Source organism: Nycticebus coucang, chromosome 21 (assembly GCF_027406575.1).
Source record: "Nycticebus coucang isolate mNycCou1 chromosome 21, mNycCou1.pri, whole genome shotgun sequence".
In the NCBI taxonomy this organism is placed as follows: domain Eukaryota; kingdom Metazoa; phylum Chordata; class Mammalia; order Primates; family Lorisidae; genus Nycticebus; species Nycticebus coucang.
Window position 1 is genome coordinate 44,974,105 of NC_069800.1, and position 12,527 is coordinate 44,986,631.

Genomic DNA, 12,527 nt, shown 5'->3' on the forward strand with positions numbered 1-12,527 from the left:
TGAAATTGCCCCACTGCTTCCCTGATTTCCTTATCTGCCTGGTTTCTCTGTGATTGCCTCTTCAATGAATCACCTGCATCTGAATCCTCATTGTCAAGTCTGCTTCTGAGGAACGTGACCTCAGCTTGGGATGACTGAGGAACTGAAAGCAAGTGAGTGTTGCTGCAACTCAGAAAACGTGGAGATTGGGGCGAGGCTAACATGGAGGGCAGATGCTGAATGCACAGGGCTTTGTTGATCAAAGGGAGGTTGTTTTTTTTTTTAATCTGAGGAGCTATAAAATGCTATTGGTCAGTATTGAGCAAGACTGATATTATTTTACACTTTGCAAAGGTCCCTCTAGTTCTTGTGTGAAGAACAGATAAAGGGGATCCAAATGGCTATGAGAAGACCATTAAGAATACTGTTATAGTCGTCTAGGGGAGAGAAGATGGAGGCTTGAATGAGGATAGGGAAAATGGAGAGAGAAGTAGATTAGAGAGAGATCAGGTGGGCAGATTTAGGAACCAAGGGGAGGTTCAGGGACAACTTGCAGGTTTCCAGCCTGGGTGCCTGGATGGACACTCAGTACAGAGAGGGAGGCAGAGTTGGGAGGGCAGGCCAGCAGTTCCACATGCAAAATGACCCCAATTTGCCTTCCCTGGTCTGGCCTAATCCTTCCATTTCACAAATTGGGGAAGTGAGGCCTGAGGAGTGCATTAGCTCATTTGGGGACCCCCAGCACATCCCAGGCAGAGGGGAACGGAACTTCAAGAGTCCTGCTGCCTGGCAGACACTTTCTCTACAGGGGATTCATTGGCTGTGGCCTCAGAGAACTATTTTGCAGCCTAGAGAGGTTGGGGCTTAGGGCAAGATGGATTTTTCCAGGGCTGGAGGCCAGTTCACAAACCCTGGAGAATAGAACATGTTCCATGAGGTCAGACTGTGCTCTCAGTCCAGCCAGCTGTCTCACCAGGGTCTGGATACTTAAACTAGAAAGCTCAAGGTCATGGGGGACCCACCTCAGAGTGGCCTATAAGATGGAGACCTGTCCACTCTTCTGAATTTGCCATTGATCCAGAACCAGGTCCAGATCTTCAGGTTTCCCCTTTGGGACTCCTTTCCTTTGGGAAAGTCACCTCCCCACTCCAGGCTTTAGTCTTCTCATTGGTAAAATGGGGATATCCCAGAGCATGACGTCTGTGCCCCTCAGGATTGCAGTAAATATCAGGCAAAGAACTGGATAGAAGAACAACTACTTTATAAACTGAAAAGTACCTAGACTTCTGTTTGGGCTTGCAAACAGTCTGGGGCACTTCAGTCCTATCAAGGCCCCAGACTTTTGAAGCTTTGCAGAACTCAGGCATTCGGAGATATTTTCCTGACCCAGCAGGCTTGTCAAATCCACTGGACAGATGGGAAAGCTGAGGGGCACCTGTCTGCTCAGAGGCAGTACACTGTGACGCCTGGATGCAAAGCCAGGCTCTCTGATCCCCAAAGGGAGAAAGATCCTTAACCACCCAACACCCCCATTGGACAGGTGGGATGAACAGAGCACCAGAGAGGAGGGGTTACAGGTGAGACTGTGTTTCAATAAATAAGTAAATAAACAAATAAATAAATAAAGGACTTAGCACAAAGCTGAGCACAAAGAAAATGCAAAAAGAAACATGAGCTAATATTACTCATTATTTTTGTATATAGTTATTATATTTCTTTTTATATCCACTTCCCACCAGGGGATGCTACAAGTGGACAGATTGTTGGGGTACGGTTCTTTTTGGAGACAGACCGATGCACAAGGTGACCTTGGGGATCCCTCCCACCCAAGGGTTCTTGGATTACTCAGCCACACCACAGCCTCCCTTCTTCCTAGCAGTAGCTGTGGTCTCTCACAAGTCAGTTTCCATCCTTGCAGCCCAGGTTCCCTGGCTCCCTGCCTGTGGTCCCCACTGGCTGGATGCTGTTGCTATGGCAACAGCATTTTATGAGCCTTTGGCCCCCCTCTGAGGCGACAGGCATAGATAGAGATGGGCTGATCCAACACCTCACGCAGCCTTGGGCCTGTCTGAATGGAAGAGGCAGGAGGGGAACAAGAATCAGAGCTGGTTTGGGATGGGGCAGCTCAGGCCCAGGCCCGGGTGTTCCCCAGCAGCACCCCACCTGCTGAATCACAAGGGGAAACACTTGAGCAACTGGCTACAAATGCGAATTCTGACCAGTCCCAAGATTTTAATTGTTGGGGTGGGGGGCAGGATCCCCTGGGAAACTGCCTTTTGATTGGCTCTGTTAGTAGTTCTGAGTCAGGAAGGCTCTAAACCACACCTGGGGAGGATTCCTGAAGCTGGTTTGGGCACTGAGTGTGTAACTCTTTTTGCTGAGAAGACTCCTGAAGAATCCTGTTTGCCCTCCTGTGCCTGCTGTGGGCCTGCCTCTCTCCCCTTCCACAACCTTATGGTGGAGTTTGCCCCCACCCTCTTCCCTGAGCCAGGAAACTTTTGGGCTAGGCTGCCAGGAGGCCACCTTGGTAATGCATCCTACGGCAGAGGGTGGCAAACTCTTCCAGCATAATGGCACTCAGGGGAGGCACTGGCAGGGGCTGCTCTGGGCAGTATGGAAGGAGTGGCTGGCTTTTGGACACTATCTGAGACCAGTTTGATGGGCTTCTGTCCACTGTCCCCACCACCTGTTGGACAAGGACAGTGTCCTTCCCTTCACTCGGCCCCAGCTGCCCTTGGAACCTCAGTGGCACTGGGCACCAGAGGATGTGCCAAAGAGAGGCAGGGCTGGGGGTGATGGAGGTGTGACGAGGCTTGGTGGGGAGGTGAGGGAGACAGCGAACCCCTGAGGGGAAGAAGGTTCTCTCTGGAGCATAAAAGAACAAGATTCCATGCGCTTCCTTGAATCTGAGAATGACAGCCCATGCCCACTGCAGGGGCCGCGTGAAGCAGAGTGCAGCAGATGTCCCATGCCCTTCTGTACACACGAATGGGCCTCCAGCCTAAGCAGGTGACTGTCTTTGCTGAGGCTGATGAAGCCTACTTTGCCTGCAGTCCACAAGTGCTAACTCCTGGGGATGGGTGGACGGACAAACATCTGGGCTACTTCACCTCTTGGGTGTAGTAACTCTGGGGTGTGTTTTAGTGTTCTGGGCTGCCTTCCAGAGGTCCAGAAGAATGGTTACCCCCAAGGCAATTTTCTTTTCTTTTTTTTTTTTTGAGACAGAGTCTCACTATGTCGTCCTCAGTAGAGAGCTGTGGCTTCACAGCTCACAGCAACCTCAAACTCTTGGGCTTAAGCAATTGTCTTGCCTCAGCCTCCCAAGTAGCTGGGACTACAGGTGCCGAGCCAGCCCAAGGCAATTTTCTTATAAGATATGCTTTGTTCCCTCCCCAGCCTCACTTCTCTACTCCTCACCTGCCCCTGTGGTTCCTGGGATTGCCACCAAGTACACTTACACTGGAATTCTTGTCCCAGGGTCTGTTTCTGTAGAACCCTAACATAAGGAGCCACCTCCGGATTCCATATGAGGGCATCTCTAGCCCATGGGCCCAAAGGGAAAGCCACATGCCTGCCTAAGAGGGGACCCTCTGGAAGGTCCTGTACCCCCAGGTCTTTCCACAGCGAGACCCTAGCGCACCTGCTTTATTGCATCCTGGTTCGGGCCCTCACTCTCACTACTCTGCGTGGGTGAGAATTGGGTCTTCCCATTTTCTGGAACTGGGGGGTCAGGTCCATGGTTCTCAATTTCCCTGCATAGGTTGAATGTAAAACCAGTACCCTATAGTGACACCTTGAGGGGACTGAACCCAGCTCCTCACTCCCCGGAGGTTGGCACCATTGAAGGGGGCTCCCAGCTAGAGGGCTACAACGGCACTTGTCTAGGGTGAGTCCTCCAGAGATGTCTGTGAGTCTGTTGCCTCTGAAGAGAAGCTGCCCCCGGTGGGGCGGGGGGACTGGCTCTGTCTGGGGAGCTTCTGCCAGGAGAAGAGGGTGGTAAAAGCAGACTCAGGACCAGGATCATAGAGTGCGATGGGGCCTGGGCCTTCAGCAGCCTCTATGGCCTGGCCAGCTTCCTGGGGTGAAGGGCCAACCTGGAAATGTCTGTTCTTCCCCATCCTGGTGGCCTTTGGCAAACGGTTTGGAGAGTCCTGCAGCGGCAGGCCCCACCTCCCCTTGGAAGTGACTTCTCCATCCAGAGCCTGGCCCTTGGCAGCTGGCCCTCTTGACTCCAGGTGTGCTGAGCGGGCAGCAGGAGGCGCTGGGCCAGGGCAGCAGCTTACAGCTTCTTCAGGAGCATCTGGATCTCCTTGTGTCTGACCCGGGCCTCCTCCCACAGGTGCCGGCCCAGGCCTGGCCGACTCAGGGAGGCCACCTGCAGCCCCATGGCCACAAGCTTCTCAGCAGGGAACTCAGATGCCAGTCTGTGCAGGTAGCGGCAGAGACGACGCTGGTCCCCGGGGCTGGCCCTTTGGGCCTTGCCCAGCTTGAGCTGGGTCATCAGGTCCTGACAGTCCATGTGGAACCAGGTCATCTGGGGGACAAAAAGAGAGGGAGGTGGGGGCTCCATGAGGACAAGGATGTGCCTCTTGGAGCAAAGAGGGGCAGACTGCTGGATGGAGTTAGTAACTGCCAGTTGGTGCTACGGTCCCCCTCGGCTTGGCTGTGATTCTCTCTGCTGACTGTGATGACAATGGTTTCCTTCTCTTCCCTGGGGTACATGTATCTGCCACCTAAAAACAGCCCCCAGCACCCTTAGTCTCCTCAGGGACCTTCTCATAGACCTATGGGCCAGTCAGAACTTGGCCCTCCCTGGGGCTCAGTTTCTTTCTTTTTTTTTTTGCAGTTTTTGACCAGGGCTGGTTTGAACCTGCCACCCACCTCCAGCATATGGGGCCGGTGCCCTACTCCTTTGAGCCACAGGCACCACCCGGGGCTCAGTTTCTTCTTCTGTGAAGTGGGTGTTGCCCTCGGTGGTCATGGAATGCCTGATCCAGAGCTGAAAATCTGGATCACCCCTATGAGGGACGCTCATCTGGCTGTTTATCAAACACTGTTTGCCAAGCTCTGTGTGTCTCATGTACGATCACACTGAGTGGAACCAGTGGGTCCATTTACAGAGGAAAAAACGGAGGCTCAGAGAAGTGAGTCACTTGCCCCAAGTTGCAGGGGAAGTCAGGGAGGAGCTGGGATTCCACCCTGGAATTACCCTGTTTCTGAGACGGGATCTTGCTATGTTACTGAGGCTGGTCTTGAACTCCTGGCCTCAAGTGATTGGAAGGAAAAGCTGGCCCCAGACAGGGGTGCATCCTGCTGTGACACAGTGAGCCAGTCGGCCATGCCTGATCCAGAGCCACCTCACTCCAGCCGGACCTCTGCCCCATTTTGTGATTCTATCTGTCCCCTCCTTGCCCCACAAAATGTCTGCAAACGGCAAAGGAGCTAGCACATTCCCAGCAGCTTGTGAAAAACATAATCTTTCTCTCCATTAATTTAGAACCCGACAGCAAGCTGTTAGGCTGTGGGGATTGGAGAACCATTTTCTCCGAAGAGACCATCTTTCCACGGATTAAGGGAACTTGTCTTTAGATAAATGGCTTCATATTCGTGGAAGCACACGGAGCTCATGGCAGGGAAAGGGCTCCATAAATCTCCGTTAGCAGCACAATCGTGTTATTATTATTTAGTACCAAAGCTGCTTCGCCCGCGTTCCCCACCCAGGGCTTAGCCTGGCACTGGGCTCTCCTGCATATCAGTCTGTCTGTCTGGGACTCGACCTTACCAGCCAGGCTCGACAGAGATGGACAGCAGCTCAGAAGTCATCTTGCCCAGCCCCTTGTAGAGATTGAAATTCAGGGCCAGGGAGGAGTTGGCTGAGGAGGGACACAAAGTCAAGGCCACTGCCTCCCACTGTGTGATTTCTGGGCTCAGGACAGACACCACCTGCTCACAGGCCACCCCCAGCCTCTCTCCTATCTCCTTTCCCTCCATTTACAGGGCTGGTCATCCACACTGCTCTCTGAGCACTCTGTGCTAGGCCTGCGGATGGAGCCAGGGCTACCTCGGACCCTGTCCCTGACTCAGGGAGCTCACCTTACAGGGACATGCAAGAGACAAGCACGCTGTGGGTGTCAGGATGACTTCAGATCTCAGCAGTGAGGGCCAGGAAGTGGAAAACAGGGCCTGAACGAGAACGGGGGCAGGGTGGGCCCGGGAAGAGCCTCTGTGAGGAGGGGACATGGGAGCTGAGAGCAGAAGAAACACAAGAAACCAGTGGACGAGGGGAAGAGCGTTCCAGGGTGAGGGACTGCCAAGTGCAAAGGCCTCAGAGCCAGGGCAAGTTCAGTTGATCAAGGGAAGGCCAGTGGGGCTGAAATTGGCTAAAAAGCAAAGAAGCTTTCAGCTGTTTTAACCCTTGAGGCATTACTCCTTCCCCTACTACTACTAATCCTGATGTTAGTAATAATTCCAGGCTGGGGACGGTGGCTCACACCTGTAATCCCAACACTTTGGGAGGCCGAGGTAGGAGAATCACTTGAGGCCAGGAGTTCAAGACCAGTCTCAGTAACATAGCAAGATCCCATCTCTAAAGAAATTGAAAAATTAGCCAGGGATATAGTGGTGGCAGCAACCCCATGGAAGGCTGAGACAGGAGGATCACTTAAGTCTGGGAGTTCAAGGTTACAGTGAGCTGTGATCGTGCCGCTGAACCTCAACAGGGTGAAACCCTGTCTTAAAATAATAATAATTCCAAAGTTGAGCAAAGCCCTACTTGCATTCTCTCACTACCTGGCAAAGTTGGTACTAGCGCCAGCTAGTCTGAATCTCAACTCAGTCACTCTGCTGGCTGTGTGACCCTGGGGGAGTTACATGACCTTTTGTTTTCTCACGTGGAAATGGGCATCAAAGCAGTAACCATCTTACAAGATTGGTGTGACAGCAAAATGACACGTGAAATGACTAGAATAGGGCATGGCACATAATAAGAATTACAGAACCATTGGTTATTATTATTATCAGGGAGCTGAGAGCCAGAGTCACACAGCCACACAAGCACACAAGGCTTCTGATAGGCCTCAGTTTCCACCTTTATCTTGCTTTCTAATTTCATACATTTGGAACAAGGGGGATCCCTTTGCTGCCACTGCCATCTGCCTCCCCTGTCTGCTGCCCCGGCATGAGCTGCCCCCTGAAGCATCTTGTGTTTTCTGTCACCTGCAGCAAGGGTCAGGCTCTTCCCACACTCTGTCCTTGGTGCCGAGTGGGAGGGGCAGCTGAGGGCACTGGGCTTGGCCCAGGCATGTGGGTTCTTGTCCCTGCTGGGTCAGGGACAATTTCTTCATCAGAGAAATGAAGGGTTTGGCTTCATGGATTTGGAAAGAGCTATTAAATCGAACCCTGCTTGACCCCCTGGGCAACCTTGAGGAAGTCACTTTCTGAGTCTCAGTTCACTTGCGCTCATCTCTTCCTCATATAGAGACATGGTGAGAAGCAGGTCAGGTAAGGTGCCCACAGCTGCGTAGGAGTACACGGTCAGTAACAGGGCTGCCCTCCTGACCACCTAACCAGCATCTTCAGCCTCATCCTTCAGGACTAGGCGTCTGTCACCATTTCCTCCTCTCTTTGGAGAAGGCCATAGGGCATGTTATAGGGTGTGGACACATCTGTGCTCAAATCCCAGCTCTTCCCCTTCCCAATGCTCTTTCCCCTTCATGGGACTTTGGAATGAATCATGCAAAGAGCCAGCTGCTGTGTCTCAGCCACTCTGTCCCCACTGCACCCCCAGCCAAGTGTTAGAGGGGTCTGGGCGTGTGGCCCCGAGACTCACCTTCTTGCAGAAGCGGTGCAGGTGGAGCAGCGTCTCGTGGTCAGTGCGTTGCCGCTCGGCCGCCATGTAGAAGTGGGTCAGCTTGGCTTGGAAGGCCCGCTGGGTGGAGGTGAAGGCTGCCAGCTCTGCAAGGGCTGCTTCTCCTTCCTCCCTGGCCACTCCGGCTGCAGCCCCCAGCTGGGCTGCCTGCTTGGACAGCTCCAGGCCCCGGTGGTACTGGGCCTGAGAGGGGAGGGCAGGGACTTGCACTCAGTGCCCAGCTTGGCTGCGGCCTCCCGCAGAGCTCAAGAACCTCCCATGCCCTGGTGCTGAGTTATGAGACGTCCTGAGCCTCAGTTTCCGCATCTATAAAATGGGGGCTCTAATGACACCCACATCACAGGGCTTTTTAATAAATATTATGCTTCAGAAAGTCCAGGCCTTTGCCTTGGCAGGTCATGTTGCCCAAGTGGAGTCTGTTTAGATGTCACTTCCTTCTGGAAAATGTTCCTGACCCCAAAGTCTGGGTTAGAGGCCATTCTTTTGTATACACCCTTTCCCTCTCCCTGGCCTGGGAGTTTCCAGAGCCCTGAGATGGGCAGAATCATCCTGCTGCAGCGTCCCTGCCCTGCTCCTTGAGACTTAGTAAGCCTAGGGGATGGCCCTGGAACCTGAATTTTAAGAAACCCTCTGGGCCATTCTGAATATTCTTGGGACTTGGCTCTGGGAAGGCTTCCTGGAGGAGATAACACCTCCACTGAGCCTTTGTGGTCTAAGCCCATCTCCTGTCTCTGGAAACTTCTCTGCACTTGCCCACCTCTGCATCCCTGCCCTGGCAGTGCCACCCCTTCAACGCCCTTTCCACATGCTCCTTGGTTTTTCATGACGCACGGCAGCCTGAAGGAAGAAGTCCTCAAACTCTGCGTGGGCTTTCTCCACTGTCTCCAGACTCCCGTTCTGGGGGGTCAGCACCTGCAGGCACTGGCTCCCTTCCTGCTCCATCCAGTCACCAACCTGGGGCAAGGGATGGCAGTTTGGACAGGAGGTACTGCTAGGGAGATGCCCCTTGGCCAGTCCCCCACCCCCACTTCCTTGGAGGCTGAAGTCTTCTGTCCTCGGTCATTTAGTGGCTAGGCCCATGACCACTGGCCTGGACTGAAACTCTACCAATTCTGGGCATGAATTTGGGGATGGGTGCAGGGTGAGTGGGTCACACTCTTGTATATCTAAAGGAGAGAGGACTCCCTGTGTGAGACCCCTACACATAACCCGTTCCCCGAAAATAAGACATCCTCCAAAAATAAGACCTACTTACAGGAAAGATAAGACGTCCCCTGAAAATAAGACCTAGCGCATCTTTGGGAGCACACCTTAAAATAAGACACTGTCTTATTTTCGGGGAAACAGGGTAGTAGGCCTCAATGCACACTGTTGCCTGAATGAAGCCACAGGGAGGCAAGTTTAAGCTACTTTAACCACTCAGTGCCACCAGTCCTAAAAGGGACAGCCCTGAGGATCACTTGAGCCCAGGAGATAGAGGGTGTAGTGATGACCCCACTGCACTCTATCCCTGGCAACAGAACAAGACTCTCAAAAAAAGAAAGGATGGCCTTAGGGGTGATGAGTCTCCTAGGGCATGGGGTGATGCAAACAGTGCTGGGGAAACAGCAGCAAGCTGGAGAGGAAGGTTTGGGGGCCCACTGGGGACTCACTGTGTGAACGGGAAAACCACTTCCCCTTTCCGGGCTGTGATTTTCTAGGTAGCAAAATGGGGTAGACATGAAGATTCAATGAGGGACAGAGGTGTCAGATGGCTCTCAAGTGGCTGTTCCCTTCGGGGGTGTCCTAAAGAGCACATCTTTATTCACTTTATGCTCACAGAGCCCAATGTAGCAGGTACTAAGATTATCAGCAAATTAGGAAACTGAGGCACTGAACAGGTAACTTGCCAAGGCTCACACCTCTGGTGAATGCTGGAGCTGGGATTGGAACCTGGGCTGTCTGATCAGGATACACTATATTCCAGGCCTCAGGCTTAAAGGAACATGTCAGCTATCAGATAAAGCAGTCCCAGATGTGAGTTCAGACACCTCCCTGTGTATGCAACTATGGGAAAGTGACATAACGTCTCCCAGACTCAGTTTACTCATCTGTGCAGTGGGTGAAATCCTAACACCTTCCCGACAGCACTGGTAAGAGATAAAGTTGAAAAGCAATGATGTTCTTAAAGGCTATGGCCCAGGGCTTGGCACATAGTTGGTACTCACTAAGTGCAGCTCTTGGGGTTATATCTTCACCCATTAAGGACTTACTGAGTGCCATGTCAGTTGCCATACCCCAGGGATGCCTGCCTGGCCCTCGAAGGACAGCTAGCCGAGCCTTCACCTGGCTGGCTCTGGGTCCAGGGTAGGAAGGCAGCCACACAGTACCCCAGTGCCCCAGGCCAGCCCCCCTCTCACCTGGTGGATGGCAGCTTCCAGGCGACCTAGACGGATACGGAGCTCCAGCCTCCCCAGGAGGTTGTTGGACACAGTGACCAGGACATGAAGCTGCTCGTCCACAAGGCTGTACAAGGTGGTAGCTTCAGCCAGATGGCTCCTGGGAGGTGCGGGAGGGTGAGAAAAGGCCCACAATGTCCCCTTCACCCTCGTGCACCTCTGCCTAGCATAGGCCTGCCCCCTAACTCTGTGGCCCCAGCCTAAATAGTGCCAGCCTCACCTGGCACCGTGAGGGATGGAGAGATAACCCTACACCACTGCTATTTCCAGCTGCTGATTTGCTGTGTGACCTTGGTTAAGTCCCTATGCCTCTCTGGGCCTCAGCTTTGCCCTTACATGGGACTGGGAGAACCAGAGGATGGAGCAGGAAGTGAAATGACCCTCCCCCTTTCCTATGAGGTTATGAAGCCATGTGGACAGAGGTGGGTTCAAACCCCAGCCCTGCCGCCTTCTAGTATGAGACTTTGTGCAAATTTCTCAACCTTTCTGTGTCTCTGTTTTTCATCTATAAAATAGGGATAACAACAGAATCCCCTTCACAGAGTGGTTGTGAGGATTGAACAATACAACACCTTGGCTCTGAAGCCTGGGCTACATGTTAGAACCTGACTGGGAGCTTCCAAAAATCTCAATGCCAGCTGGGCACATCTCAGCGCTGGCTGGCTGCTGTAGCTCAGTGGTTAGAGCACCACCCCTGCCATCCTAGAGGTGGCAAGTTCAAACCTCATCTGGACATGATTAGAGAAAAAAAAATCTCAATGCCCAGGCCCTACCCCAGACCAACTAAGTCAGACTCTCCCAGTGGACCCAAACATCAGACACTGGTGCTTCCTAAAGTACCTTAGACATATCCAGGAACAGCCAGGGCTGAGAACCAGCTCTCATGTGAGTGAAACACAGTGCAGTGCCCAGCACACAGTGTGTATCAGCGCTCACCATCCCTAATGCAATGATGGTGAGTAGCTGCACTCCCAGCCTTCATTTTAGATGGAAAAACTGAGGTCCAGAGAGAGGAAATGACTCCCACGGCTGGCAGTCTGAACTGGAGCCAGTCCAGGGTTGTTTCTAGACCTCATTTTTAAAGATGGTCAAAGCTGGGCCGTGCCCGTGGCTCAGTGAGTAGGGTGCCGGCCCCATATACAGAGGGTGGCTAGTTCGGACCTGACCCCAGCCAAACTGCAACAAAAAAATAGCCAGGCATTGTGGCGGGCACCTGTACTCCCAGCTACTCGGGAGGCTGAGGCAAGAGAATCGCCTAAGCCCAAGAGCTGCAGGTTGCTGTGAGCTGTGAGGCCACAGCACTCTTCGGAGGGCAACAAAATGAGACACTCTCTCTCAAAAAAAAAAGGTCATATCTAGCTGGGCGTGGTGGCCTGTAATCTTAGCACTCTGGGAGGCCGAGGCAGATGGATTGGATTGCTTGAGCTCAAGAGTTCGAGGTCAACCTGAGCAAAAGCAAGACTCCGTTTCTACTAAAAATAGAAAAACTGAGGCAAGAGGGTCACTGGAGCCCAAGAGTTGTAGGTTGCTGTGAGCTATGACGCTATAGCACTCCACCGAGGGCAAGAGCTTGTAGTGGCAAGAGCCTGTCTCAAAAAAAAAAAAAAAAAGTCAAAGCCACAAGACGCACAGGAAGGGGTGTGGATGGGATTTCCAGGGAGGGCCACACTTGAGTGAAGGGCAAAATCTCAAATTCCACCTCACCCTGCCCTGGAGGAAAATAAAAAGAGGATAGAAGAAAGCTTGCTTTCCGGGGGTCGGGAGGGGGCGCCCACTCTGCCGGGGCCTCCCTACATGACCGCAGCTCTCCATGGGTCGCCACCCTTCCAGCGAAGGGGTGAGGACCCAGGGTGCGTGAATGGGCTCGAAAATGCCCGCCCACCTGGAGCAAGACAGTCTGGGGCTGCGGCGCCACCGGCGGAACAAAAGCAGGCGGCAGCTTTTGTGGGACCACAGTGCCCCCTGGTGGAGCTGCCGGCAGCCAAGGGGCAGGAGGGAACTTCGGTGGACCAGAGGGCAAGGGCAGGTGAGCAGCGGACAGGTTGAGAAAGACAGTGCCAGCCCCACCTGGCTCTGCAAGGGACAGGGAGGTGACCTCACACCACTGCTGCCAGCGCTCCCACACTGTGAATCTTTCTCAAAGTCTAATGCTGCAGCTTTCAAGTCTTGGTCCCAACACACTCCAGCTGTGTGACCCTGGGCTAGTCAATTGCCCTATCTCTGCACCTCAAGCTCTGCTACTG

At 53.2% G+C, this 12,527-nt stretch overlaps 1 protein-coding gene across 1 annotated transcript in view; it reads right to left on the reverse strand.

Annotated features, from left to right (window-relative positions):
- Positions 1 to 4,138: 4,138 nt before the first annotated feature.
- KIAA1755 (KIAA1755 ortholog) overlaps positions 4,139 to 12,527 on the reverse strand; it is a 48,298-nt gene continuing 39,909 nt past the window's right edge. Inside the window, exons 11-14 of the mRNA XM_053573974.1 lie at positions 10,246 to 10,384; positions 8,678 to 8,800; positions 7,808 to 8,029; positions 4,139 to 4,513 (exon numbers count right to left, since the gene is read on the reverse strand). Of these exons, the coding sequence (XP_053429949.1) occupies positions 4,259 to 4,513; positions 7,808 to 8,029; positions 8,678 to 8,800; positions 10,246 to 10,384 (739 nt within the window). The 3' untranslated portion in view covers positions 4,139 to 4,258. The remainder of the gene's footprint in view (positions 4,514 to 7,807; positions 8,030 to 8,677; positions 8,801 to 10,245; positions 10,385 to 12,527) is intronic.